The sequence below is a fragment of the Fundulus heteroclitus genome, chromosome 10 (genome assembly GCF_011125445.2).
Source record: "Fundulus heteroclitus isolate FHET01 chromosome 10, MU-UCD_Fhet_4.1, whole genome shotgun sequence".
Lineage (NCBI taxonomy): Eukaryota > Metazoa > Chordata > Actinopteri > Cyprinodontiformes > Fundulidae > Fundulus > Fundulus heteroclitus.
This window is the reverse complement of record NC_046370.1, coordinates 31288793-31314486: the sequence shown is the minus strand read 5'-3', so window position 1 is coordinate 31314486 and position 25694 is coordinate 31288793. Positions and strand designations below refer to the sequence as shown.

General features: G+C 39.3%; 1 protein-coding gene across 2 annotated transcripts in view; it reads left to right on the top strand.

Annotated features, from left to right (window-relative positions):
- Positions 1 to 367: 367 nt before the first annotated feature.
- Positions 368 to 25694, top strand: part of LOC105927400 (urotensin-2 receptor-like) — a 91853-nt gene continuing 66526 nt past the window's right edge. The window contains exons 1-3 of one of the 2 annotated variants that reach the window (XM_021317245.2): positions 368 to 893; positions 6477 to 7192; positions 9053 to 10770. In XM_021317245.2, coding sequence (XP_021172920.2) covers positions 6479 to 7192; positions 9053 to 9430 — 1092 coding nt within the window. In that variant the 5' untranslated portion in view covers positions 368 to 893; positions 6477 to 6478 and the 3' untranslated portion in view covers positions 9431 to 10770. 2 annotated transcript variants of the gene reach the window in all.

Here is a 25694-nt window from a genome sequence, read left to right as displayed (position 1 = left end):
ATTACTCCACAGGAAGGTGACATTGACCCCGGCACCATGCATTTACAATAATTGACATAGTGCAATGAGTGGAACTGCTGGTTGTCTTTTCAGCAATATATCCTTTTTATTGCAGGGGTGTTTTTGGGTCACCAGGGCTGCTCTGTCAGCGTCTAAAGTGCCTTAAATCCCAGCATGAATCAGCGAGTGGCACAATCCGCTGTTGCATGGAAATAGATGGCACTGGGGCTGGAGAAGAGAGCAGAGCACATTTCCTGCATACCTCCCCCTGTTGCCTCCACTCTTTGCCTTCCCCCCTCCCACTTGGGGCTTGCCAGAGAGTGCCTCGCTAAAAGCATGTTCTTCTCTCTCGCCTCTCTACCTCTGACACACGCTCTCCCTTCTCTCTGTTAGTCTCCCTCAGTCAAAGACAGGAGTCTCAAAAGCAGCTGACGCTTCTTGTAATCCCCTCTAAGCATCATTTCATTGATGCTTTCTCTCTCTCCCTCTCTCGTTCTCTCTCCCTTCGTGTCTTCAAGCACTTTTTCCTTGGAACTGGATTTCCCTGCTGCTGAGGTGACATTAGGTATCTGGATGCTACGGAGGTGCACAGGATAGAGCGACTGGAAGATAACTTTTAATGCTGCAATCAGCGTAGCGCATATGTCATCAGAGGAGGAGCGTTCTTTATAATGCATGAGCCATTATTTTTCCTCCTCACGACTGCTGGAGAAATATTTTTTCCTCCATTTCTGACCTTAATGTTTCATTTGTGAGGGTTTTTTTTTTTCATGCAGCATCTATGAGGACTTTTACAGTGTGAGATTTTTTGCAATAAGTGGAAAGTTTGGAAGGAGGCATGGCTGACGGGAACTGCAGCTGTCTGTTGAAGCTTTTTCTCTAAGACAGACCAGGTATGAGTATTTATTAACCATTTGTCTGATTGCAGGCAGATTTGTCTTCTCCTGTGTTACATCTGTGTAAACATGCACTAAGAGAGCATGGAATGTTGACCAACACGGACTGCTTCCTGGTAGCGTTTCCATTTGCTCATCAACAGATTATCTTCTAGTTTTGCATTTGTCACGTTTCAATGTTTTTGATCATAAAAAAGTTTAAAATCATTTAGAGAAAACCAGAGTAATTACAAAAAGCGGTTTTCCAACAAAGACTTTTAGGAGAAATAGGCAATCTAAGCCAACTTAGTCCTATGTGAAAAATTATTTTCCGTTATAGTTACATTATGATTTAACTGAAATTAACCACATGTGGTTTAAATTTCCTATCCACAACAAGGTTTGATTACTGCCAGGCCTGCGGAATCAAATCTCCTAAAAAGAACCTGTCTGACAACATGAAGTGGACTGAACAATCTCAAAAAGCAACTCATTAGCCCTGATTTATGGAAAGGAAAGGGTTACATCAACTTCTAAGGCTTTGGGACAATAGGAGATCACCATGTGTGACGTCTCTTGCTGTTATCTACGCATGCGGGTCACTTTGCAGTCTTGAACCGTTCAGACAGAAGTCTGACAGCCACATTTAAAAGTAGTATGAACAGCCACCTCAAAAAATAAATAAAATAGAAATGAATATTTCAGCAACAAATCGGAACTGAGCATCAAGATCTGCATTGTGAACCTAGCCTTAGACTTGTGCGCTAATTATTCGGGACTCGTCAGACTTGAGATCTAGGACTAGTGACATAAAAATCATAATCTCAAATTGTCAGCGATGTAAAGAAGCAGCTAAGTAGCCACAGACCACAGCTCTGGCATGCAATCACACATTTTCCTGTAAAAAGACTCATTTGATTTAGTAGTAGAGGTGGCATAAATTACAAAATTAAATTTATATCTGTTCTTTCATAAAAGCCAATCAGTTTTTTTCCATTCTTTATCCAATAAGATTCATTCTTGCCTGCCAATCAAAGTCACACTGCTGGCAGTTTAAATACGGAAGCCAAATTTCACTTAAACATACTAGTACTAACAAAAGTCAGACAACAACAACGACAAGACAGGAAAATATGTTGACAGCGAAAGAAAATTCATTAATTTATTTACAAAGTAATTATTTCACAAGGCTTTTGCTGGAAACGAACTGGAAAAAAGAATTTGGACCAGACCGACCGACCAACTCCAGCAGCAGACAAGTGACCGTGGGCAGATTTATCATCAAGTAGAGTTTAGAATTTCTGACCTCTAGTACCCCATCCCATCCGCCGCCACTGTTCATTATCAAGGGAGTTTTGTAAACTGTGGGCTTGCTAGCTGCAATTTCATATTGTCAGGAATTGTTTTAGGAGATCCGAAGTGCAGCAGGAAGTAGTGTAGGTTCAAAAGATAACAAAATGTCAAGAACTCACATAACATCGTCTATACAAAGGAAAAACTCAGGAAATAGGAACAATGGGTGAATGGCAGAAGAAACTAGCAAATAATGACTAGGTCCATAACTACTGGGGAGGAGTAATTGCTGGGATGCTTTATTGATGAGTGATAGGCAGAATGGATCTGAGCTGTGAGAAGAGGCAAGTAAATAGCAAACAGATTACTCAAGGATCTAGATAACATACATGTAAAAATCACAAACAAATACTAACCAGAAGGAAATCATAAAAACGTATGAACTGCAAGGAAATAAACAAGAAGTGAACAGAACAAAGAACTGCTGGTGAGGCAGATAACAAATATAAAACAGGAACTGTGTTCTAAAAGAAAAAACTAAGCACCACATGACAAATCAGAGACAAGAACAAAATATAAGTTCAGTATCTTTCAAAGCTAAAGGATGAACTAAATACACAATGTTAGCTGTGACTAAAGGAAATAGTAATCACAGTACAAAGCCATACTCCACAGGATCAGGACATTTATTCATGCAACCGTGGATCAGAAAGAAGTTTAGTCTTGGATGTTTCTGAGTTTATTTCCAAATTGCTGCACTACATGTTGATGACTCTTTGAGCAAAGCACTACCAATACTGTGTGTTGGTGTGAATATGGATTAATGTGACTTGTGGTGTGGAAGTGCTTTGAGTGGTCAGAATGACGAGAAATCTGCCAATTGAGTTCTGTGAAATTGCTTAAAATATACAGCAGTATGGTAACCATGTACGGAAAGACATTTTGAAAATGCCTGAAAACAATGGTTATTGGGGCTTTTCTCAGTTTCTCCAAAGGAGGTCATTATGGATCTCTTTTTATTTTGTTTTTTAGTAGGGTTTGCAAAGTCTCTAAATTTGATGGTGTCTGTCTAAGGGGGGATTTTGGCTGAATCATCTGTACAGAATCTCTTGCATGCTTTTTGGCTTCTCAAAGTTTCTGTTTCCTCTATAAACCTTCTGTCTAGGATGTGGACTGGCAAGACTTTTTCATGACCTAAATGTGTGTCTTTAACCATTATTTTGTTGTTACTCATGTTTGAAGACAGATTTCATCATATCTTTAACTTGACCAGGGCTGAAGATTTCATGGAAGATTTTAAAGCTGCTTTACCCAGTTCTCTGAACTTTCAGCTTAGTGGCTGTCCTATACCCATGAAGGAGTGAATCTTTCCACTTGTGTGCTTGACTGAGAGCACGGTGTTCTTTTTACTCCGCATTACACTTCTTGCAGTTATTAAGCTGATCCCACAGAGCTTGATTTTGATCTCATGCGACCACAGCAATTTCTACCAAGCATTCTCTGAATCATTTAGACGTTCACGAGCAAACGTAAAGTATGTCTATACATTTCCCTTTTGCAGAATAAAACTGTGAGCTTTCAATTTACCATGCACACTAGTTCTAAATGCCTGCAGATTACCACACTTCTCCTGTGTAGGTCTGGACAGATTTCTGATCTTTCTGTTATCATCCTAGACCAATGGGACGATATCTTGCATGGAGCTCAAGATCAATTGATGGTCATTGTACATTTCCAGCAAGCTTCTTGCAGATAATCTTGGGGCCCATTCCACCCTTGTGTAGATCTACCATCTTGCGCTTGATGTCCTTTGAGACCACTTTGGTCTTGCCAATGATGGTGGACATGAATGAACCGGAAAAGGCTAATTGTGTGGACAGGTATTCTTCAAATAGATAAATGAAGCTGATGTCAGGAGTCATCTACTGCCTCACTGTTTAAAAAATGTATTGTTGGCCAAAAAGGCATTTAATTGGTTTGTGGGAAACAGAGTGCTGGCTTATTTTTTTTAAGGGAACTTTCCAGATGTAGAAATGCAAATCAGATATATTTATTCTTTATTATTATCAGCAGCAGTCATTTATTATAAAAGGTGCACCAATTTATTGATCAGAGAAAAAAAGGCTGGTTTTACCTTCTGTCTTCGCTGAGCAACAAAAAATGGCTAATAAAGCAGTATTATATGAGCTTGTTTGTCAGGCTGGACTTGCACCAGCTTCTAATTCTGGTTTGAACATTACTGAATAAATACAATTTTGAGCTCTTTTAATATTGCGAATAGAAAGGTTGTATCAGGAACCCTGACAGTTTTGCTTCCCGAGGTAATTTCACCACTCAACAACATCAAGATATGTCACATTTACATCAAGCGCAGATGCGGACTCCGGTCAGTTTGCTACATTCGGAATAACTTGATCCTGACAAACGTTTACATGCATGGCGATTGGATTATCAATCTGCATAAACCACCCCTCTCATTTGGAATACAATTTTATTCCGATTGAGCTTAATCCGATCACAATATTCCGATTGGGTTGTTTACATGACACATTTTTATTCCAACTGGCCCTTTATTCCAATTACCTTTGTCCATGTAAATATAGCTACTGTGATGCTAAAAAATAAAATCTCTCTTCATCTGCACCTTTTTAACGTCGACCTGAGGTGTTTTGGGTCAGAACTGACTGTTTTAGGAATGGTTCATAACTTGGTCTACTTTACCAAAAGTGTGGTCTGTCAACCAAAGCCAAACCATGATGTTGCCACCACCATATTTAATTTTGTGAATTGTTTTTTTTTTGTTTGTTTGTTTTTTTGGTGATGTGCTGTGTTGTTTTTGTGCCAAAACTAACTTTTTGAAATTTTGACCAAAATTTCATGAAACCAACACATTCCTCCATAAAGTTTGGTGAAATTTTAGATGCATCTGAAAAGTTTTGTTGGAAGAGAGGCTTTTGACATTAAACTCTACTACAAAGGACATGTGTCACACCAAGGGAGCAACATTTCTAAAATTATGTGGATCTCTTTTATGTCACAAAACCCTTGCAATTTGACATAGTTGTGTAAACTTTATATATCTTTTTTTTTCCTTCCTTTTTTTTTAATAGATGTTAGCTATTCTGCTGGCATGACCAAACCACAAAACAAGACAGATTGTTCAGTAAAAGAACTCAAACATCACATCATAGCGAATTTAATTAGGATATGACAAATATTCAGGCCACATAGTTTTGCAATCTTTTTTAAAATTACATCTACTTAGTAGCATCAATATTATAGAGCTTCATTCCAAATCACATGAACAAAGCAGAATCGTGTGCAATGGAGGAAAGAAAGTGGAGTTTTTTTGGCGAGATGAAAATAACTAAATGACAAGTAAAGACTGAGACTGGCAAAAATGTTCTGCATATAAAGCAAGCTTATCTCTTAACTTCCTAATGGCTTTTTTCTGTCACTGGATGGAGAACAAGATTGACAGAATATTGGCTAATACTTTTCTCTGCTTTTTTTTACACAAGATTACCTCCAATAAAGAAGTGGCCCATGTATTTAAACCATAGTGTAAATGTTTGACATAGTCTTATGCTTTTGTTCTGGAGTTTATACAATGTGCTGACTGAAACTGGTACGAGGCTGTCATTATCCTTTTATACCTGGTTGTCTGTTGAAACCTAAATTTAAGTGCTTAAGTGAGAACAAGAGAGCACCGTCCCAACTGTCAACTACAGGAGTGTCAGGATTTTGACCATGGGCATTTTGCTGCAGGAGGGACTGGTGTTTTACAAAATAGATGTCATCAAAAGGAAAGAGCATTATCTGGAACTGTTAATGTAATGGTGCAAATTGGCTTTACCATGTAAAATGACCCTGAACATGCCACCATATTAGTTACAAAGTTCCCGAAGTCAGTGTTTTGGAGTGGTCATCACAAAGCCCCGACTTCAGTCTTATAAAGACTTTTGGGACAAAGATGAAAAGCAGTATGGGAGCGGGTGAGAACCAAGAAACCTCACTCAGTGACAACAGTCCTATCAAGATGAATGCGACAGAATTCCAGCAAACTATTATCAGAGGTTTTTGGAAGGATACTCACAATATTTGACTTAAGTCATGGAACTTAAAATTCAGTTCCCGTTATTCTTGCATTAACTTATGAAAATGTTGTTGGTAATCCTAACTGAGCTAAAACAGGAATTGATTGGTCTTATTTAATCACAACAGTGAGGAAAAAGAGGGTATTTGATTTTTATATAAGTTGTCTAATTATCTGATTTTGTCTTGATTTTTCTTCTTCTCTGCATCCAGGAATGACAACAGCATCCATGGAGCCTGTAGGTGTCTTGGTGGAAAGGAGCACCAACGCTACTGACCCTCCCCTTAGCTCTCATGAGAATACGGCGGCTACATTCACCATTGGGACCATCCTCTCCATCATGTGCTTAGTTGGAGTCTCAGGAAATATTTACACCCTGGTGGTCATGTGTCACTCCATGAGGACTGCAGCCTCGATGTACATCTACATTATAAACCTTGCTTTGGCAGATCTGTTGTATCTTCTCACCATCCCCTTTGTGGTCTGCACACACTTCTTGAAGGGGTGGTACTTTGGAGACGCAGGGTGTCGGATACTGATTAGCATGGATTTCCTGACCATGCATGCCAGCATCTTTACGCTGACTATCATGAGCACGGAGCGCTACTTTGCGGTGCTCAAGCCGCTGGACACAGTCAAGCGGTCTAAAAGTTACCGGAAGGCTATCGCGCTGCTGGTCTGGGTAGCTTCTCTAATCCTCACTTTACCTATGATTGTGAGCATTCAGCTTAAGTCAAAGGGCACTAAACCAATGTGCCAGCCCACGTTATCCCCACTGTCTTTCAAGATTTACATCTCCTTTCTTTTTTGCACAAGTATTGTTGCTCCAGGACTGATCATTGGGTATCTCTACATCCAGCTTGCACGGACTTACTGGATATCACAAACGGAAAACTTCAAGCAGACCAAGAAACTACCTAATCAAAAGGTTAGTAATTTGCAAATTACTATTTATTGCCCCTTGCAAAAGTGTTACATTTCCACATCTTTCCCAATTACAACTTGCGACTTGATGCTAGGCCAAAGAACACCATGTTAAATAATTTACAACCTGAAAAGTTTGGCATTCATTTGTACTGAGCCCCTTTAATCCAACACCCCTAAATACAATGATGTGTAGCCAGTTCCTATCAGTGATCTTAGTATAATATTTCATCTCAGTATCTGTTCTATGAAGTCCTCAATGTTTATTAGAGGAAGATAACGTAGACCGAGGGACACAGTGGAAAGCTGCAAAATTTCAAAGCAGATTTGGGTTATAAAACAATCTGCCAAGCTTTAGTATGGTGCAACTGCAAATCTACAAAGACCAGTACCCCCAAACGGATTAGCCAGGCATGGGAGAGCATTAACGAGAGGAGCAGCCGAAAGCTCAAAGGTATATCTGGAGATTCAGAGCTCAGGTGGGAGAATCTCTCAACAGGGTAGCTATTAGTCATAGTGGCAGGAAGAAAGTAATTATTGAAAGGAGGTGTCTTTATAGTTTGTCCCAAGCCATTTTAGGTGCATCTGAAAGATGGTGCTCTGGTCAGATGAGACCAAAATTTAAATTCCTAGTCTTACATTAAGGCCTTTCATGTGTTTGCCCCCCTGATCTGAACACCATGTGTAGACTGTAGAGTGTGAAGTTCAGTATTTTTCTATATCACCGTCTTTTTGGTTTTGTGACTTCTCATTTGCTTTTTTCTACTAAAGATCAACTAACTATTTAAGAAAGATATTTCACTGCTTAATGAGCACCCCTCCCCCAAGTGCACTGATAATTATTAGCCAAATCAATGCATTCAGAAAGTGAAATGTAAAATTTGATTGTCAGTTTCAAGCTTTTTGGGTCCCAAAAAAAATTTTTAGATACAGAAGATTGCAATATTTTCTTTGGCATATTTACAGTAAGAAGGGATAGTATTACTTTTCATTGGTATCTAGTCTTCTTATATAAAATATATAAGTAGTGTTACTTTAAACTGTGGCAATACAAGTGCCTCCGAAAAGCATCATGCTTCTGGGATGTGTTTCTTCAGCAAGGATAGGAAAGGTGGAACTAAATACGGTGCAACACAAGATGAAAATGTCTGGCTAGGAAGTAAAGACTTGAGAATGGGCAAACCTTCACCTTTCAGCAGGACAGCAATCCTAAACATCCAACCATAGCTACAGCGAAGAAGTTTAAGCAAACCAATGTGTTAAAATAGTCCAATCAAAGTCAAGATTCTTATCCAATGGATAATTTGTGGCAAGACCTGAAAGCTGATCTTAGCAGATGCTTTTGGATCTGAAGTGGCTGAGCTTGAGCTGTTCGGCAAAAAAAAGGAATGGAAAAAAAAATAGCCAGTTTTCAGGTTTCTAAAGCTGTTATGAAACCTACCTCAAAACACTTGCAGCTGGATTTGCAGCAAAAGGAGGTTTTCCCGAGTATTGACTAAGGGGACTAGAATACATAGGCACCCCATACTTTACACTTGTTATGTTTTTGCTTGTTTTTTTTTGTATATGAAAAAAAAAATCGTATATGATTTTTCTTCCACTTCAAAGTTATGGTTTTATGTTTGTTTGTTTTCTTACTAAGTAGCCCAACAAAATCCTAAATGTTGCACTGCTTTTGTATTTTGAGGTTTAACAAGATACTGTTTTCTGCAAATATATCACATTATCACAATCATTTGATGGGAAGATGTAGAAACATTTTATTTGAACTTCATGGACAGCACTGTACTGAAGCTTGTGATTGTACCATGACAGAATATTAATGTTAATTTGACTCATTCACTTCTCTGTTATGTTCCTCAAGGTGCTGTACCTGATTTTTACCATCGTGCTCCTCTTCTGGGCTTGTTTTCTGCCTTTTTGGATCTGGCAGCTGCTCGGCTCGTTCTGCCCCTCCCTGCCCCTCTCCTCCAAAGTCAAACGCAACATCAACTACCTGACCACATGCCTGACGTACTCCAACAGCTGCATCAACCCGTTCCTCTACACACTGCTCACCAAAAACTACAAGGAGTACCTTAGGAAGCACAAGAGGTCGTGGACGGCCGGCAGCTACTTCAACAGACGGAGTCGTTTTCAGCGGTCGCCCCGCAGGTCGCCGTCTGCCAGCAGTCAGCAGTGCACCGAGAGCTTCATGCTCACGCATACAGCTTCACTGCGCGCTCACAATAACAGCTTGTGAGGTAGGAGCAGCTTTTTTCCAGGCCTGCATTTGCGTAAAGTGTGTATACTCCCCCCTTTCAACACCCAATCATTTTAATAATAAAGCTTTGGCAGCCAATGATTCTTTAGGTCTCGCAGATCTGGGTTTCTCCATGATAAAAGAAGCTATTTTCAGGTGCATGTGTATAGAGGACATTTATCTTTGGGTCTCTCAAAATTCTTTGTATGTTTACATTTTCTACTTTTTAATAGGCTATCTAAACATGTCATTTTGGGAGAGCCGGTGTACCTTGTTATGTGTGTAATGGGATTTCAGGAGATTCGGGATTAGATGGCTAACTATTAATTGCAGACAAATTTATTTCAAATCATTATGTTACATGGTTAATATTAATGTATGTTCATAATTGGTTACCCATTTACTACATAGTTATGAGTTACCTACAATACTGCACAATATAATTTGCCACCCTCTGTTTTTACTTTGTTGTTAAACTTAAATACTTCAAATAATAAAATAAATTTTAATATCAAGGAGAATCTGAGGAAAAAAATATATTTATTAAGAGACATCAGCAATTTTAAACTAGCCTCCCCCTGTCTGAGAAAAGTAACTACCCACTATGTTGAATTATAAATCAAATGTCCAATGTTTTCAGTTCCACTTGACAGACCAAGGCCTGAGTACGGCCAGAGGAGTAGGATCAAGAAATCCATTAACAGAACTTGTTTCACAAGTTTAGGCTACAGGATTTCCTAATGTAACTCGATTCTGAAGAAATTCAAGAATAGATTAGAACAAATTGAACAAATCTGGAAAGGTTTACAAAGCAATTTCTAAGGCTTTGGAACTCAAGATAAGCATAGCAACAGCCATTACCAGCAACTGGAGAACATTTGATGAAACTTCCCAGAAGTAGATGGTGTTCCAAAGCTAATCCAAGACTGTACCTACAATTCCTATAGGAGGTCACCAAAGAACCCAGAACAACATCCAGCACAGCATGGCCTCACCCCAGTTAGGGTCAGAGTTCATGATTCAACAATACGAAACAGACTGGGTAAAGTTGGCTTCCCTTAGAGAGTTTCAAGCTCAAAAAGGAGCATAAAGGCCCATCCCTGATTTTTACAAAGTCTTGATGATTTCCAAGAATTTTAGGAAAATATTTTGTGGACTAACAAGACCAAAACATTTCTACAGTATTTTTGAAGGTGTGCTTCACATTGGAGATGTTGTGAAATCAGAACAGAAATTTTATTATCTGGAGGGTTGCTACACTGATAAGTCTGTGATGTATTTAGGTGCTAAGCCATTCAGTGATTTATAGACTAAGAAGTATTTTAAAGTCTATTCTCTGAGATACAGGGAGCCAGTGTAAGGACTTTAGAACTGGGGTTATGTGCTCTACTTTCTTAGTCTTAGTGAGGACGCGGGCAGCAGCGTTCTGGATCAGCAGCAGTCTTTGATTAACTTTTTTGTCAGACCTGTGAAAACACCGTTGCAGTAATCAATTCTACTAAATATAAACGCATGGATTAGTTTTTCCAGATCCTGATCCTGCTCAGACATTAATTATTTAATCCCAGAAATGTTCTTTACGTGCTAGAAAGCCGACTTTGTTTTTGGGGCTTTTGGAGGTTCAGGTCTGAGTCCATCACCACACCCAGATTTTGGGCCTGATCGGTGGTTCCTAGCTGAAGCAGCAGAAGCTGTGTGCTAACTTTTGATCTCTCCTCTATCGGTCCAAAAAGTATTACTTCAGTTTTGTTTTTATTCAGTTGAAGAAACTTTTGACACATTCATAAATTGATTTCTCCTAAGCATTTGAACACCTTTAATTTCACGTCATACTTTATCCACTGTACATCAGAGATGGGATGTCAGACTTTTTAGGCTTTTTTTTGGTTGCTTTGGTACACTTTTATTTTCTTTTTTGGGAGGAAGTGGGTACAGTCATCTGTCAGCATTATGATGAGAAGGAACCTAATGCTGTGAGAAAATCTAAATCTAAAAAAATCATATTTTCTGTTCTTTATTACAGTCAACATCTGTAAAAACTGACATTATGATATATTTTGGGAATGTTTCTATTTTACCCTGTCTTTATTTCTTCGTTTTATCCATTTTCACAGCACTTCACAACAATGTTTAGACCCCTTTGTCATGATACAACCATCAAGTTCAGTGTGTTTATCTTTTTATTTGATGTGATAAACCAGTAGATTAATGCATACATTTTAAGTGGAAGGAAAACGATGCCTGATTATGAAAATGTCTTTCTAAAGAGTGTTGTGTGCGTTTGCGTTCAGCCACTCTATGTCGAAACTCCCTTGGCAGCAATTACAGAAGCAAGGCTTTTGGATAAGTAAAATCGCTTATGTTCTTTTTAGACTGTATAAGAAGCATCTCCAAGTAACGAATGTCTTAACACTTATTTGGTTCAACACATGAAGATACTTGGATCTAAATCAAGGGTGGCCAAGTCCAGTCTCCAAGAGCTACTCACTGCAATGTCCAGATTAATTCCTGCTCCAACACACCTGAATCAAAAGGCTGAATTCCCTTGTCAGCATGTCATCCAGCTCTACAACGGCCTGTAATGAGCCATTTATTTAGTTCAGGTGTGTTGGTGAAGGGACGCATCTAAAAGTTGCACAATGTTAGCTCTTGAGAACTGGACTTAGTCACCGCTGATCTAAACCATTCCACTGTGGCTCTGGCTGTATGCTTAGGGGACGTCTTCACAACACTCTGTCCCGCATGTTTATCGTGTCCCCCGTCATGGTTTGTGCAAACTTTAAACTAGACTTCTTAAGGCTTTCTTTCTGTGACTCTTACATTAAGGTAAAAAAAATAAATAAATTTGGGTAAGTTTTTTTGGCCCTCAAGTTCCTTTGACATGACAATTTTGGCCCATTTACCAAAAAGTTTGAAGACCCCTGGTTTAGGTGAATGGCCATGTTTTGGTAGGTTTGAATTTTTCTCTTTTGTGTGGTCTATCGAGTCATAATAAAAACTTTGAAGTTTGTGGTTGTATTGTGACAAATGTAAAACATTTCAAGGGATAGAAAAACTTTTCCAAGTCACTGCAAGTTTATTAGATGCTGCTGGCACTAAGCTCAAATTTAATTTTGATGTTGAAAATCCAAATGGCAACAAAACAATCTTGAAAATTACATAGCAAAAAAAATGTGAATTCAGCAGGTCTTTATGGTTGTTATGCTTTTTTTCTCATCTCCTCTGTTTCCCTGGTGTGCTGTGGTTACACTCCGGAGCTGTCTATCACAAGATGGATGCTGATGCAGCCATATCGTGGTAGCTAAAATAATGCAGATCTTATTTCGTTAGTGGAAAGTTTCAAGAATGATTCCTTGTAATTTAAGTCACTAGAAGCAAATCTAATAAGCTTTAATGCGTCATTCTGAAAACTTGTGTTTCTCTCAGACATATGGGCTCTGGACTGTGAATACCACTTCAAAAAATGTTGGTCAGAGCCTCTCAGTCCACGGTGATATAAAACTGGCTTGATTCGGACCGTGCATGGTCCAGGATGAAAACTGGGAAATTTCCGTCTATGGTCTTAACACAACAAGTGAGTTAATTGATTACTAACTGTGGTTTTACAACACTGTTACGAAAAATAAACAAATGAACATGGCCGCTGGACATGTAAAGAAAGAAAGTTCCCATAATAAACTGTGGACAAAGGCAGATGTTACAGCGGAGAATTGTTTTGCCATTGTTGTGCTCACAGAAGAAGCAAACCGTAATGTCGCTGCTCGTCACAGAGGAACAGATCCAAAGCTTACAGTCAGCTCTAAAGAATGCTGTTCCTTCTTTAGCTTTGCTTGCTGTGGTGTTTGTTCGTGCTGCCTGGAACACAATGGAGTGCGATGTGATGAGTGATGCCCATTATAACTATAAACTGCACAGTATTTCTCCTCTAACATGTGTGTTATGGAAAGCTATGCAGTTACTGTCGGCAAATGAGATTGGAAAGTGAGCAGAGGAGCCTTATTTTGAAGTCAGTTGATCTTAGGTTGTCTGTTGTATTGAGGGTTTGATGGGTTTCCCATCAACACTTGGTTACACTAAAGAGCTCCCCTCACTTTGAAACTGTCAATCTTGCAGCACTTTGGGCAGAAAAACATATATGAAGATATAAACAATTGGCAAGCACCATTGCTGCAATGCTGCAGCCGGCTAACCATTTGGTGCTAATTGTTTCCTATTGGTGTTAAAGGAAATAACTATTTCACTTATTTTTTACGAGTTGGGATTACATTTGATCATCTGTAGTTTAATATCTAAACTACTTAGAATGATTAAAACTAAACTGAATACTTTTAACTAGGGGTGTCTAAAGTGTTTTTTAAAATGAGTTATCCTCTATTTATCCCAGTTGCCTCTACAGGCTCCATTAGTGAGTTTATAAGTGACTCGGTTTGTGTGCTCTGGCGAGCACATGGGTGTGATCCGCTGCTCGCTCTTGTTCGCCTGGATACTTCGTTGAGTCTCCGCCACCATCGATGCACTAGTGAGAGAACACGGCATAACTTCAATCGAGGCAGGGCAACTTTAATTGCCTTGCCTTGCCTTAATTTCAACATTTATACCTTCTTACATCACAAGACATTACACCTCTGAACAAAAACCTGTGCAGTTCCAGCTGCCAATGTGTTTCCTCTTCTCCCGTGCATGTGCGCAACACTGGTGTCATTTCAACTTGTCGCCAGAGGGGGCAGAGTTCTGCAAAACCTCTGGAACTTGTGCTATGTTCTTTTTAAATTGTGCATGTTTAGTTCAATTTTTTCAGCAAGTTTTTGCACTTATAGTGTTAAACAAAAACATTTTATTTTTGTCGACCACTAGCACTTTCAACTTGATGATTTTGGGCTGCATGAGTTTGGGGAGCATTAATCTAAGCTTCAGTTTGGATGAAAGTTGAAAGATCCCCTTCAGTGTGGGCTCTAACCTTGTCAAATATTAGGGTGGAAAATTAAATGCCATCTGACTAACAGTGTACCAACACCTGTGCCAGTGATTTTGCAGAGAAATTATTTCCTGACATCAGACCTTTCCCCCCTCTCTGATAAGTGTTGTGAATATGCAATAAATGTAGATACGTTTGCTATGGATGTCATCGTGTGATTATAGTACATTATATTATAATTTATTCAGAAAACCCTACATCTTGAGTTGTGAGGAGGTGGAATTTAATGAGTGGCTACTTCATCCTACTTTTTTTTCAAATGTGTATAATAATCTTGTATATCTGTCTAAATGTTATCTTTAAGTGTGACTTTGCTTTCTGTGAATTTTTAGGAATATATTTATATTGTTTTTATCTGAATTGAAACATTTGAATTAAAGAAAATAAATTGTCCTCTGATTAAATGTTAAAAAAATATATATGTTTTACAGTGTTTTTTTTATTATCAACTTCCTTTGAATTACCTTCCTAGATGTGCCTCTTTTTCTCTGTCTGCTGCTTTGACAATTCAATTTCTCCCTTGGTGGATGAATAAAGTTTTATCTAATCTTATCTCTTGTCATTCTACCACAATTTAATAGAAACACATTTGTAAGGCCTTTTAAGCATTTTTACAGGAGGGCAGTACTGTGGATTTAGGTTGAGGGACCATCTCTGAACCTCCTTGTTTGCCGTTGTGATGGACAGGTTGACTGATGAGTCACCAAGGGAGGAGGTGGAGAAAAGCCCTGAGAGGTTGAAGAATGGTCAAGATACAAGGTGATAAAAAGTGGCAGAGGCAAGACAGAATGCATCTTTGGGAATGAGGTGGAAGAAGCAGAGATGCTGAAGGTTCAGGTATTGGGGGTGGGGTGACCAAACATTGACAGGATTAGAAATGAGTAAGTAAGAGGAACAGCTCAGGTTCAGCACTTTGAGGAGTACAGTGCAAGATCTGTGTGTGCGATGTGCAGAAGAGCCATTGTGGATAAATTGCAAAATTTTGCTTTGTTCGACAAGGCGGAGAAGGATCACAAAGATTAATGCAGGAGGATGTGCAGAAGGTCAGTGAAACAGAGGAGGATGTCAGAGATGAAGTGAGATGAAGACAAATGATCCGCGGGGGGTGTCCAAAGAAAACAGCTAGCAATGCCTTTATCATTATTGTAGTAGTGACGATAAAAATAATATTGCAGGGAAACAAACAGCTCTTTGCAAGACCATTCGTTTTTCATTCGTTTTTCACATTTTGTTGCAGTGCAACCACAAACTCCGACATATCACTGGGCAGACCATCACAAAGAAGTGCCTTATTAATGAGTTAGAGATAATCCATTTTAATTCATGTTTTTAAGAACATGCTGTATTTAGCCCTCATTATTCTGAAACCTCAAATTAAATTCAGTGTAACCCACAGCTTTGAGAAGTCAGAGGGTTAATTAGTAGAGTCCATCTATCGTGAATGGAAACTAACACTGCCTATCCCCCACTTCAGGAGGGAAAAGTTGATGGAAAAAAAAAGACATAAAGACATAAAAAGGAAAGTCTGAGGCTTAGGACACAAAACACACAGCTAGAGCTACACTGGTAGAGATCAAAACTTATACATGTGTTAGAATGGTCTTTCCTTAACAACTACTTTGTGTTGGTCAATCACATAATGCCTCAAGATTCATTTTTTAAACATGTCGAAATGTAAAAAAGTTAAATGTTTATGAGTACTGCTGCCTGACCCTGTAAAACTTTGAATATATTTGTTTCCATGCTTGGATGCTCTCAAAAAAATAATGTTAAGAAAGCAGCAATTATGCAGAAGGACATAATTAAACTCATGGCCAGCTGGTTGGAAGGGAACATGTGAGTTACCTAATGCATATTAACATTTATTACAAGTTAGGATGCAGCCTGAAAGTAAAAAAAACTAATAATTAAATAAGAAAATTAAGGATTCTGGGGTATTTTTAGCAGTTTCTGGAAAATGTATTACCTCGTTAACTTTAAAAAAAGTGGATATTTGGCCAAAACAAAAAAAAAAAAACCTTCGACAAGTAGAGTTGTTCCAATCATAAAACTTTAATTTTCCCTGTGCACTCAGACAATTATTCTTGAGGCGGCATCCCGGGAAGCTACCGGGCATATGACGGAATGCAGACATTGTTTCAGTCAAGTTATTGTGGTGTGTTCACATTTCATTGTGTTGTAAAATGAAAACCTGAAGAAAAGTGGTCGGAAAGGAAAAGTCTACTTAGCGGGTAGTTGCAACACATTATGTCCGTGAGGAAACAGACATAAGATTACTTTCCATCTGTGCATGCAGACTACGATTATGATAAGTTCCTCTATCAACCTGTTCTAAAAATACTGCTATATATCTTGTATATTCATTGTTGCAGTGGCAAGCCTGAGCACTTGTTTGTTTCCTGGTAGATAAGACGAGGAAACAAATCAGCAAAGCCAAGTGGGGGTTTCAAGAAAATAGAATGAAGTCTTCGAAATACGGTGCTAAACGAACTTTTCTGTTCAATCTTGCCGGAGGGAAAAGAGCAGATAAATGAAGACATACAGACTTCTTCAATCCATTTGTTCTACTCCTATACATTATTAATTAACAGAAGAATGCTTCTGTGATCCTCACAGGAGTAAATGCAGGGTGTCCTCCTCAGGAAAATGTCAGATCTCTGTGGGCTGTTCAGAAAAAGCAAACCAGGAAAGTAGATAAGAAATCAAAAGAAAAGCACCTACCTAAACTATACAGTCTGAAATGTTCCTTTAATGTTTGCTCTGGGAATACCTAGGCTGACTGGCTGGTGACGCCATTAAAGTTTATGTTTATTTATTTTTTTCTTCACTGGTAAACCGTGTACTTGCTCTCATTTATACATTAGGTGAGAAAGTTACACACATTAAAATAAAGTGTCTCCTGATGGGCTTTGGTCCTCCTGTAGTAAGGCGTTATTATCAAGATGAAGGGCTTCTTCTCCTCCAATCGATACTCAGACATTTTTCTGTTCAGACTCAATATTACACATTCTGCAACACCTTTTCTTATCAAATTTGCCAGTTCAACTTGCTGCTTTCCCTTAACACAGACTCAGGCTCTTTTTCTTTTTATGTATTTATTTATTGCCAGCAGGAGCGCTATTTGTGTGTTTCTGGAAAAAATCCTTATAATGAACTAGTTTCAGGAAGAGAAAAGGAAATTCTGCTCGGCCAACTGCAGGGGATCGGATAGATCTATTTAACTCAGGTAAAGCACAAAATCCCTGCAAAAGAAGCAGAAATATGTTTGTTTGTTTATTCTTCTTCTTTGTCAAAGCGCCAATACACTCCGCTGGAGTTTGACAGCCTACAGTTCTGACAGTAATTTGAGTTTGTCATGCTGGTTGCAGCTGATTTCGCCTGAAGGCTCTTGCCTCAAGCGGGTTCAAGAGCTACAGTTTTCCAGCTTCTCCCTGACACTTTGAGAGCTCCCTCCCAATGACAACATACAACTCTTTCTCATTACAGCTCAATAACGGCGACTCACAAAACCTCTATTTAATGCAGGCTGCTGCTGCTTATTTTTAGAGCAGTTGTTTTCAATGTAAAATGCTCCAATAACGGAGCGATATTCATGCTGCTTGCCAACGTGTGAAGAACTGTCACGACTTGTGCTCCCTTTCTGACGCCGGTTTCTATTTATACGCTGGTTTCGCAACCTAGATTGCACTGCACTGTTGATGACAGCGCAATTATGCACTGCTTTGAGTTGGTCTATCAAGTAAAATCCCAATAAAATATGTAAAAGTTTGTAGGTTGGATCATGTCAAGATGTTACTGTGCAAATTACTATATTTGCACAGTAACATTAACATGACTCCAATATTTTGCGTTCTGTCTTGAGTCAAGTCATTTTATTAGTTAGGTAACCTCTATACAGATGATTATAATAAGATGATTTTAATCAATTTGTCCTTCTGATCATCAATGTCCCCATGTGCTGGTATGTACCAGTCTTGGAATCCCAGGTAAATTAGCTGTTAAAGGACTCTACTGTTAAGAGGTTCCCACGCCCCCATACCACCTCAAGCCAGAGACCGTATTGGAGTTTATGTGTTAGTGAAGTTCTGGGTTCAAATCCAGGCCTGGGGTCTTCCTGCATGGAGATTGCATATTCAGTTTGTGTATGCGCGGGTTTTATAGCTTCCTCCCACAGTTCAAAAATAGGACTGTTAATTGATTAACTGGTCTCCTTGAGTTGCCTTTAGGCATGTAGGTATAGTGTGTACGTGAAACATTGTGTTGCCCTGTGATGGACTGGGGACCTGTCCAGTTTGTACCCTGTCTCCCGACCGCTATAGACCTTGAGAGAAAAAGCGTGTATAGACGATGGATGGATGCTTACATTTTTCTTTTCTTTTTTAATTTCTAGTTTACCAACAACTTTTGTCAAAACAGCTGCATACACATTGAGCAAAATCACATCACACAGAAAACATCAACTAAAAGGGTCTCCTCTTTTTCTTTCCTTGACTATGCATTGTTTCTGTGATTTAATTGTAATGGCTTTTGTGTATTGTTTTACGCATACACCTAAGTGCATTGTTCTTGTTCCTCATGAGAATACTACTCTGCAAATTTCACTGAACTTTTCTTTGATTGCCCTGGCACTATCTATGGGGATGGTATTCAGATTTTCAGAGCTTTGGGAACCTTTCTGGCAGGTTTACAGCTTTTATGCTCTCAATCGGCCTCAAGTCGTCCTGTAGCTCAAGCTTATGGATGTCATTTCTGGCACGTCTATCTCTCCTATTTTATCTTATTGTCGGACGTTGGGTTTTAAGATCGGGTGAGTAGATGGGGATCCACAGAAGGGCATGCACACATAGAGTCTCTGCTCTATACTGTTGTGAGGGTGAATCCTGACAGAATCTGCAATTTTTTTTTCATTTGGGCCTGGCACAAGACAAAGCCGGCTTTTGTCTGAACTCTCAGACGGTTGTAGTTGATGGAAACCATGGACTTGGTGTCACTTCTGTGCATCTGCATTTAGCCTCTATTTTGAGTTTTATCTCCAAAATGCACAGCTTGAGAATTGCATAAAGAGTGAAAATAAACAGTTTTACAAAAAACATGAGGGAATTCAAAAACAAAAATGTCCAATAGTTGAAGGGAAAATCCAAAACCCATAAATGGGCCAAAATGAATAAACCAAGCAGGTAGCAACAACCCCTGTTCTGACACAGACTTAGAAAATCAAGTGATATTTATGCTGGGGTGCTTGATTACTGGAATTCAAGAAATGTGAGTTTATGAGCAGATGGGAAACAGCTGGGGGTCCAGAGAGCTGAGACACTGAGGGAAGGTACTGGGTATGTCAGAGAAAACAGAAAACTATCACTAAACAAAACAGAGCAAACTCTAGCAGAATGCAAACCTGCGAATACACAGAAACCCAAGCTAACCATTTTAACACTATGATGATTAAAGGTGCCATGACATGGCTGTATAAAGCATTTCATGCTGATATTACTCCAAAGAATTTCATTAAAAATATATTGTCAAATTGTTGTTTTGTCAGGCCAAATATCTCTCCTCAATAAAAGGGTTGGTTGCTGTAATGATAAACAGCCACAACCATATTTGGAAAACCAATAAGACGCGCACCCCAACACCCGTGTTGCAGGATGTCGGACAGGCGAGCAAGCTGACCAAAAGCTTTAACCTTTAACCTGCCGGAGCAATTCAGCACAGTGGGAATGAAATAAAAAGCCACATTGACCGCGGCGTGTCAGGGAGCTCCCAGCTGCACTTATGTAGCTGGGAGCTAGAACCACCGTGGTACAGTAACGGGTTCCCTGCTGTGAAACAGTAATATGCATCTGGGATCCAGTTCCTCACCGCGGTACCACAGCAGAGAACTTACTATCAGCACAGCCATGACACAGATGGAGTGCTGGCTCTCCCGGGCAGCGACAGGAAAATCATGCCGCTGACATGCCATGGATGTTTCAGCAAAAAACACACCTTCCTTTACATTTGACAGTATTTAAAAATGAAATAAATGTACGGGCAATGACAGCATTATGGTCTCTACCTTCTGTATTGGTACAGGTTTTTTTTTTAAAACCGTTTGTTCAAAAAACACGACTTGAATTCCCCCCACAGGAAACCGTCTATGTTTATGTGTTTCTCTTGTCCTCCGGGAGTAGGTGGAAAGAACCTTCACACATTTTAGACCACCCTCAGACATATCAGCTCCCTGTTTTAGTAATCGTTGTGAAGTTAGTTTGAGGTTGATTATGGGATATTTTCACCCTGCAGCTACTGTGGCGTCTGCCTGCTGTTCTGGGCTTGCATTTTCTTACCGTGTCTGCGTAGGTTTCCTCCGGGCGCTCCGGTTACCCGACCACCAAAGACAAGCTGGTCAGGTCGGCCATTAGTGGTGGCACGCTCGGTCACAGCAGCTCAGGCTAACCCTTCATCTGATCTACGAAATTTCATTGTACGTACCTTAGATGTATAGTGACAAATACAAGCATCTCATTTTATCTAAATATTTTATAACTCTTTTTCCGATTATAGATTTAAGCTGAGTAGTCAGTAGTTACTCATAATCCTGAAGATAACTCATGTGACCCATACCTGGTAAATTTGTCATGTAAACCTGCTCTGTTACAACATGCGTTTACATGGTACAGATGATACTGTGTGATAAAAGTTCAGAATTATGTAATCAAGACAAAAACATTGTGCTCACTGTGTCAAAAGAAATAAAGGGTGATGTAAATTTCAAATCTGACCCAGAACGAATTAATTAAAGGCTGATTGTGAGTCACTAATCTAACATTTAATCAATTTGTAGTAATTATTTTTGCTTCATCAATCTTAAGAATTTTGTAATTCGGACCAAATGACAGGATTGGTCAGAGTTTTTACAGGCCTGCAGCTTTCATAGAGATCTCATTTTTAACCTACTTTTTCTGAATACATAATGTATTGATGACTGTTAGGACGCAAGGACCATTTCACCCATTTTAACAAAAAGTGTTTTTCAACAGGATCACTAACTATAGCTTTAACACTATGAAATACGATTAGATTGATCCACGAAGGTTCTTAGAAGTTTCTCTGGCAGACTAGCAAGCTCTCTGGCAATCTTTAGATTTCTAGAGGTGTACATATGAACTGCAGCTGTGTCTGTTGAACTATTGACTTAGATGGATACATCATATTCTGTTTTTGTCACAAACATCTTTGGAAAAGGATGAGTAGTTTGATGAAGGTCACTGCATGACAGAATAAAGCTGATGTTACCTTTCCACAGGTCATCCTGAAAGGTGAACTCTGATTCCTTCGCAAGACAGAATAAGAGCCATTGATCTCCTTCGCAGACAGTCGCTTATATAGACTCGTCTCATTTTTGGGAACTGGATCGCAGAAATGCTGATCTTTTCTAATCATTGTTGATCTGACACTTTGCCAGCAATAGCTACAGGCAGCGTTGTCTCGGAAACTACCGGCTGCAATCGATAAATGTCCCAACTCACCCTCCTCTGCTGTCAAACGAGACCGCAGAAGAGAGCCTCCTTATCATGGTTTGTGTTAATCTTCTGACCATATTTTAAAAGACGTTTTAAAGTAATGAAACATGGGTTCCACTTGTGTTCTGATAGCACGAAAATGCAACACAGGTGCTTTTTTTCTCCTTTTAGGGTCACACTCTGATTTGTTCGTGAGATAAAAGCTCGTAAACTTCAGCACTTATGCATCCTTGTGCTCCCATGAACCCCACTCCCCACCAACACACACACACACACACACACACACACACACACACACACACACACACACACACACACACACACACACACACACACACACACACACCTCCACTGCAGGCCGTGCCACAGTCTATAATGAGATAAAGATGAATGGAAAGCTTTACAGCCTTAAGAGATAAAAGAGTGCCAACAGCTAACATCAAATGATTGCTTTTGACTCTTGGTGGTCAAAGTCTAAGTTCATGGATCAGGTGGCAGTATCTTGCAATCAGTTTGCATCTGTGAACAAGAACTTTGAAATATCATTACAGATTCCCAGTTTGATGCATCTAAGGAATTAGACTTTTATTTGATTGATTCATTTTAAACCATAGATAAACAACGTAAATAGGTGCAACTTAAGCCCAGTCTCCAATTTTTAATGGGCTGTAACAGTTTTCACCATTGTACGTTTTGTAGATCCATCTATTTTCACATCAGCTGAACACTAACTTCACTGTCTTTACTAAATAAAAGCATTCCCACAGCCTGATATTAGGGATGATGTGATGTGCAGTTTTAGTTTTCAACATAAATGGTTTTGCATGTTTAGTTTGGCTCTCATCAAGCCAGAACTCTTTATTTCAGGCATTTTCTAGGCGCCTTACATGGCTGTCAGTAAACCACAAACAGGACCAACTATAAGCTCAACAATTAACTTATAGTTGCCACTTCACAAGTCTGGCAAAAGACTGATTCACACACCTGAGCTGTGAATTCAGGTGAACTTCCATTCCCTTCCTATGTTTGCAGTTGTTCACACCATCAAGGATACACTTTTTCAATTACCAAAGTGCAGACAAGAACCTGGGAGCCGCATGATGAGATGATACTAAAGTTTTAATGAAGGAAGTAAGAACTTAGAGCCGTAGCTTTGACAGGGGGGGGGGGGGGGCAAACAGGAGGTGGAATAACAGAGGCCAGCATGACGCAGGATCCAACACAAGGGAGAGGGACGTGCTACTCATATAGAGAGGGAGGAAGGCAGGAGGCCAGGTAAAAGCAATCAAATAATAATGGATGACAGGTGAAGGTAATGAAAGTGGTAAGTTGGAGGAGACTGATGACAGGCAGAAAAACAGAGAAGTCGAACAGAAACAAGATACCAAACTAATGCAGAAAGAGTTAGAAATAAACAAACAGCAGCAGACTAAGTCCATAATGTTGATTCTGGGGACCCAGGTTTGAATCCTGGTTGCTTCAGGAAAAGACTTTACTTGAAGAAAAACTCTGGATGCTCTTGTGATGTGATGACTTGCTGTGGCAACCCCTGAAAAGGACTCACATGAATGTTTGCATATACAGTATGTTTATTTTGTCTTAATGGCCCTATGATGGACTGGTGACTGGTTCTTGCCTAATACCTGCAGGAGATAGGCACCAACCCTTCTATATGACCCTGTTCAGATAAGCTGGTATAGAGAATGGGAGAGATGAATTTTCTTTCCACTTCACAATGATACATTCCAGCTTGAGGCTACAGCTGTTTAAAAAACAGACATGGTATCTGAGAAGCATTAGTGCACAGTTAATTTATCTTAGTTTTTTTTTTTTCTAGTTTTGGTTCTCAAGTGTGATATGCCTGCATGGCCTCAAGTCCTTGAACAGGTCTCCGACCTCTAGAGGTAACCTGAAGGAAGAGAGCGATAAATGTAAGATGACTATGAGAAGAAAAGTTGACACATGGTTGAAAAGCGGCACTCCTCTCGAGTAATTATAAAGTGATGTTCAAGGCATGGTTGGGGGGGATGATGGAATGGATGGAATTTCTGAGTGAAAATGTAAGAAATGCCACTCAGTAAAATATGAATTATGGCTGTGTAGCTGCTGTAGTGTGTGTGTGTGTGTGTGTGTGTGTGTGTGTGTGTGTGTGTGTGTGTGTGTGTGTGTGTGTGTGTGTGTGTGTGTGTGTGTGTGGGTAACTGACTCAGGACAGCTGTGCGTGTTTATCGTTCTCAAGTTCTTAGCTGAGCACATGCTTGTAAATACTTATCCACTGACCTGCAGGACAAGAGTGTCTGCTGTCTGCACACACTATGGCATTGGACCAGAGGGCAGTTAAAACCTTACACAAGCGTCAGGGCATTAAAAAAAAAAAGCCCATGCTCCTTTACGCCTTGCTACTGCACACTGTACAGAAGCACCATATGATCTGTCACCTCCTGCAGCTTCCTTCTGGGAATCTGATGTGATATCAGGGAGAAATGGTTTCCAGTGCAATACATTTTGTATTTTACCAGCTTATAGTGTTCCTTTTACCTTTCCTGGTCTCAAAATAGAAATCGCCCGTTGGACCGTGAAGATGCTCAACACTGCATCTTCAGCCGCTCTGCTTTATCGTGCCTCTACAGCAAAAGTAAGAGCTGAGAAAATCTGTTTTTTAAAATATTTTTTTTCTGAAATACACAATTTTTTTATTTGCAGCCACATTTTTTAACCCAAAAAATTTTGCAATAACTGAGTAATTGAAAAATTATGTGACAAATAAATTCCACATTTAACGACTATACATTTCTCTTGAATATAACAAAGTCCCCTAGTTCAGAAGAACATTGAGTGCTTTTGCAAGGTATTTAAAAACATTTACCTGTTATTGTTTAAAAGAACAAAACTTTTGTATAAACAAATAATCTCACATATTTGACTTGTACATTTTTTTTTTCAGAAAACAAGATTACTTAACAAGCTTTTTGTGTGTAGTCAAGGCATGGCTCGCTGTTTTTTTTTTTTTTCATCTGTGTGAAGACGAGAGATGACTCAATCCCCACCTAACCAGGTAACAAAAGGTACTTCAAAAACTACGATATAGTTTACCCTACTTGCCAAAATGAAAGAAGTCTCAGATATTTTGCATTTTGTAGTGGATTTAATTTGGCAATTTCTTCTGTATTTTTTGCAATGGGGGACTCATAGGGCCCTACAAATGGAAGATCAGACTGATCACTTCAATTCAATTCAATTTCAATTCAAAAGTTTATTTCAAACCTGCACACATTTTACAATACATATACTGATAAACAATACAGATGCATGGCTTGAAAGGGGGATGGAAGAAGCAAAAGCTTATACATGTCCAATCCCCTCCCGCTCATCCCAGGGACACTCCCAAGACCTGCAAACGACAAGACAAAGACAAACGACACATCCACACTCATGCATACAAGACAACACACTGGCCCAACTATCTCCTTCCCTACACCACACCACCCTCATAGAACATCACTCACTCTCTTCCAGGTATTTTCTCAGGACATCCCGCTTAAATATTTTTTTAAAAAGATTTATGTTTTCACAACACTTTTGTTCCTCCGATAAACTATTCCAGAGGGTGACACCACGACTTGAGATGCACATTGATTTCAATGTAGTTCTTACTTTTGGTTGGTATAATTGATTTTCGCCTCTAAGATTATAAGTGCTAAGTGCCTCCCGCTCCTGAAAAAGTTTTAAGACATTATCTGAAAGAGAGCCAGTTGACGCTCTAAACATTATTTGCGCAGTCCTTAAA